General features: G+C 32.5%; 1 protein-coding gene across 1 annotated transcript in view; it reads right to left on the bottom strand.

The window, feature by feature from the left end:
- Nucleotides 1-2,934: 2,934 nt before the first annotated feature.
- Nucleotides 2,935-5,213, bottom strand: part of LOC110021725 (40S ribosomal protein S15) — a 5,908-nt gene continuing 3,629 nt past the window's right edge. The window contains exons 4-5 of the mRNA XM_020720337.1: nt 4,961-5,095; nt 2,935-3,280 (exon numbers count right to left, since the gene is read on the bottom strand). Of these exons, the coding sequence (XP_020575996.1) occupies nt 3,167-3,280; nt 4,961-5,095 (249 nt within the window). The 3' untranslated portion in view covers nt 2,935-3,166. The remainder of the gene's footprint in view (nt 3,281-4,960; nt 5,096-5,213) is intronic.

The following is a 5,213-nucleotide window of genomic DNA, read 5'->3' as shown; positions in this document are numbered from 1 at the left end:
TTTAAACATGGGCTGGCCGGCGTGGTCGTGTTGGGTCCAGGTGTGGTAATGTCGCTCTACCTATGGGGTTAGCATGGTCGCGCCAACTCCCTATTTTAATTACTCTAGACTTGTTGTCTTGCGGCATGGCCACGACGCCTTCGGACATGATCACATTGAAGGTAGCTTTCACGCAGTTGAGGGAAGGCTCAGCTTGTTCATGCAATGCCACAACATAATTACGTCACGGGCTCTGACCTGCAGTGTGATATGTTGACCTCATTTTCAGTGAGGCCTTAGTTTTTTACTTCTAGAACCCAAAATCTAGCCTTAGGAGTTCTTATTGACCATCCTAGCAGACTAGCAATAGATCCCACCTCCCTTAGAATTTTGAGCTACTTCTCATTTTTGTGCTGACCTCGCATGAGTAGTACCAAACATTTGACTCTTAGTTGCAAGGGCTAAGGACCAACATGTAGAGGGCTCAAAAATGAGTTCCTACAAAGTCAGACTGCTTTAGGTGAACCCTCCGTGACTTAGCAATGCACTCGTTACACGACGTACGAAGTTGACAAATTTTTGACACTTACCTCTTATATATTCCAATCATCAAAACATATCAATTAAGATCATTTATTGCCCATTTAGTCATTTGGTTAAGCCTAAATATTAATTAAGCCTTAAATTCCAAAATTACTCTTTTGCCCCTAAGACCTTAATACCCTATAGTTCATTAAATTAGACTCAAATGACTTAAAAATTTTATTACATCACTCATGGGTTAATTAAAACATCAAACGAGAAAATGTGATTTTTTTGAATTTATTTAAATTTTATAATTATTTATAAAGCAAAATAAGGATTTTCAATGAAAATTTAATAACTTAATCAAAATAAAACTTTTGTCCTAAAGAAAATTATTGATGTTCACCTAGGTCAGAGGACCACTTGGACTAATATTCATGATGTTTAGAGGTTTACGTTAATTATTTGAATTATTTGTTGATTTTGAGTACTAATTAAATATAAAATAATATTTAAATGAAAAAATAAGTTTTATATTTCTATTAAATCTCCTTTAGTCTAGGGAACCCAAAGAATAAAATTTTATATTTTTTTGGTTTGTATTTTAATTATTGGAATTATTTTAGTGAAAAAAATAAAGAAAATTTATTTTTTTAAAACTTTTAAAATTAATATCTTCACTTGGAACATCATTTAAACTTTTAAAATTAATATCTTCACTTGGAACATCAGGAATATCAAGTCATTGTTTGGGGATATTAAAGTGAAATCAAAGAGGTTATTGGGGGGTTTTTACAAAGGTTATTGTAACGAGGTATTGAAGTGGAACCGTTGAGGTTATTTGTGGGGATATTGCAGGGAGTCATTGAAGTGAAACCACAGATGTTATTGGGGATTATTGGCAGAGTTATTGCAGGGGATTGTTGAAATGGATTATTGAAGTAAAACTATGGAGGTTATTAGGGGGGCTATTCAGAGGTTATTACAGCGTTATTGGAGTTAATACCCCAATAAACCCTAATAATTCCCCAATAACTCTCCCAATAACATCCATGATTCCACGCTAATAATCTCCGTTGTTCCACTCCAATAACCACCGTGGTTCCATTTTAATATTTTTTTTTAAGTGACCCGATATAACATAAATGATGATATATCAGTGTTCAGTGTCGACCAACTCATCGCTGGAACATCTATTGTTAAGAGCGAAGAAGATGGCCTCATGAAACAACAGGTCGCCGCCGTCCACTCTAGCGCCGATCTCATCACCTTCTACGGCCACAAATTCGACGGTTATCAAGACGCTGTCTACGACGTCCATTCCCTCCGCCTATTCTACCACGAATACAATATCTTCGGCACCGTCGACTTCATCATCGGCAATGCCGCCCCCCTCTTCCAGTCCCGCAACATTCTTCCGTCTGGCTCATCTTAATCGCCTCCAGCATCCAGCCCAAGAAGCTGAGTTAGTAAACTCTATAGTTAATGGGCTGAACTCTCAGCTCAGCCAAAGCCAGAAGGAAGCAGATGGCGCTCAAAATGTTGATGAAGGCGGAAACGGCTACTTCCTCCAAGGAAGCCATCAGATACCGATCACATGGAAAGGAGAGAAACAGCACAATCATATTATATACAAATTGAAGGATGTTTATAAAAAGTAATCGTCATTAATTCTAACCAATTCGAAACCACAGAATCTAATAAACTTAATTTTTTTTTCCCAAAACGTATCCTCTAACGGAAAAAAATATTACCATACTTCAATGAAAACGTGCCACGTGATATTATGGTAGGATCATTACATACGTAGCACATCCCCATTGGAGTAATGATGCATCAGTACTCATGAGATAATACTTTTTGAACAACAAAATCAGTACTAAGATATTACTACCCGTTGTTGACACATACGAGTCAAATTTCAGTCCTACTTCGGGTCTCATTACTTGTAACAATAACTATTGTAAGATAGTTTATATTTAATAAAAAAAAATGGAAAATGTCTTTATGAAGTTATTAGTTAATAACTTTGACTTCATAGTTTATAGCACACATTGAATTGCACCTCCTGTGCAAACACTAAAATCTAAATTCATTTAAATGAAAACGATGTTTAATTACTACGATAACAAAAAGACGTTGGACCACAACAACCAGAATCACAATGCCAATAAAGCTGCAATCAAAACCTTTGCCTGAAAAGGTATATTTACATATCCAACACCCCTTTAGTGTTAGATATGTAAATACAGAAGAATTGTGATGGTATGAATGTAAATGCACCCAAAAAAAAAAAGGACTGAGAAAGATTAGTGCTGACAAAAAAAATCAGAATGAAAGGATGCCCAGGTTTATACAGCTTACAAATGAAACTTTTCAGCTTCCAACCACCATATATTTTACTCTGCCACAATTATTCAAGAATGAACAGACAAAAAGAATTAATTCTCCATAAATAATTAATTTATAAATTCACACATAATAAGACTAAATCCAGAAATGAAAACACAGGAACAAAAATGTATTTTATCTAACATGTGATAAAATAGTAGCATAAAAAGATAGCAGTACTCCAAGAGATCAATTCTAAAGCACAAGAGAAATATAATAGCTGAAGCTCTTTCACAACAGAATAAGTCCAAAAGTCTCCTTGCTCTTGGTTTTACTTCAGCGGAATGAATCTGGAGGAGTGGGTTGCACCAATACCAGGCCGACCGTGCTTCACAGGTTTGTATGAGATGGAGAACTCGGCCAAATAATGACCTATCATTTCAGGCTGTAATGGCATTAAAAAAAAAAAAAAGAAAACATAAGATTTTAGACGAAGTATTCATATACATAGATATCAGTGTAGTAGAATTCAAAGTTTAGATGAAGTTAAACTAACGTTTAAGAAGCAAATATACAATTCCAAGTTAATGCACAGAGAAAAAACTCAAATAAATATAAGAGCGAGGAAATGCAAGAGAAAAATATCCAGAATGACTTGATTTGCTACGCTGATAGATTGATGATAAAATAATATTAAGTGTTGATAATCTTAATTAGGAAAAGAGAGATGCAGGCGAGGCTTTTGAATATCACAAACATTACTCGTTCAATTAACACTTATTATGCTAACTTTATGGGAAATTTACATACAACCGCACAATTGTTCTGTATTTGCATATCTAACACAGTTTATATTTAAATTTATAACACTTTGGTGTTGTAAACTTGTGCATGAAAAGATCCACTTCACTTTTAAGAAGTAGTAATGGAGATATTGTTTCATGTAATATTAATATTTTAGTGATATACATGTAAATATAAAAATTTGGATGTTTGATATATAAATATATGAGAATATTGTGATATGTATGTCAATGCCCCTATATCATATTTAGGTAATTTGATAAAGTTGAACAACATTTTAAGGAATTGACATATAAATGAACTAGCTTGTACGATGAAACATTCATCCATTTATGTCATTAACAAAGTCATTCATAATTTGACAAGTTGCTTGTTAAAAGCTCAATAAAATATAAATCTAGTAATGATTTAAAAACTTATTTGTAGATTTATTCAAAATGCTCATTAAACCATCTTATAATCTATGCACTCTAAAATTATAAATAATAATTAGATATTAAAAAAAAAATATTAAATCATTTTTACAAATGTTTGAATTTAACCAAACAATATAAATAATACTTCATGAACATGCCAATTTATATATAAGGCTCAATAAACAAAGCAAATTTCAACCAAGGCTCATAAGTTCATGTATCATAATAAGCATAAAATTTAAATTATTAGTACCAGATATCCAATTAATTAATGTTTAAAGTCTGAATATGATCCGAACTCGAAATTAATAAACAGATTTGGATAAATATTTTAAAACTTGGACCCCGTTTTACCATTTTATATCTAAATGCTTGAACATATTTTTTGTTTACAAAATAAGAGAATAAATAAATGATTTCAAACAAAATAACAAAATTTGAAGGTGAAGTAATCAGTTGTTGCAATTTAAACTTCAGGGTACAGAGCATGCCAAACACTATCAATCAAAAGCCTCCTTATATGTTTAAAAGAAGCCCTAACAAGACTAAATTTTGCATAATAACTCGAAATTAATAAACAGATTTGGATAAATATTTTAAAACTTGGACCCCGTTTTACCATTTTATATCTAAATGCTTGAACATATTTTTTGTTTACAAAATAAGAGAATAAATAAATGATTTCAAACAAAATAACAAAATTTGAAGGTGAAGTAATCAGTTGTTGCAATTTAAACTTCAGGGTACAGAGCATGCCAAACACTATCAATCAAAAGCCTCCTTATATGTTTAAAAGAAGCCCTAACAATACTAAATTTTGCATAATAACTTCGGCGAAGTGAAAAGATGAGCAGCAGCCAGTAATCTTACTGTGTTGATTGAGGATATATAAAGAAGAAACACACCTTGATCTCAACCTGGTTGAAAGTTTTTCCATTATACACTCCTATAATGCTCCCAATCATCTCTGGAACTATTATCATATTGCGGAGATGAGTCCTTACAGGCTCAGGCTTCTCACCAGGAGGAGCATCACGTTTCTGCAATTGGGTTTACACAAGTTTATATGAATATATTGAAAGTGCATAATTTTAATTCATATAAATAATTACTGCATCGCTTCTTTATATATATATATATATATATATATATACATAT

This window comes from Phalaenopsis equestris, unplaced genomic scaffold (genome assembly GCF_001263595.1).
Source record: "Phalaenopsis equestris unplaced genomic scaffold, ASM126359v1 Scaffold000140, whole genome shotgun sequence".
Lineage (NCBI taxonomy): Eukaryota > Viridiplantae > Streptophyta > Magnoliopsida > Asparagales > Orchidaceae > Phalaenopsis > Phalaenopsis equestris.
The sequence above is the reverse complement of the archived record's forward strand: the minus strand, read 5'-3'. Positions and strand labels throughout refer to the sequence as shown.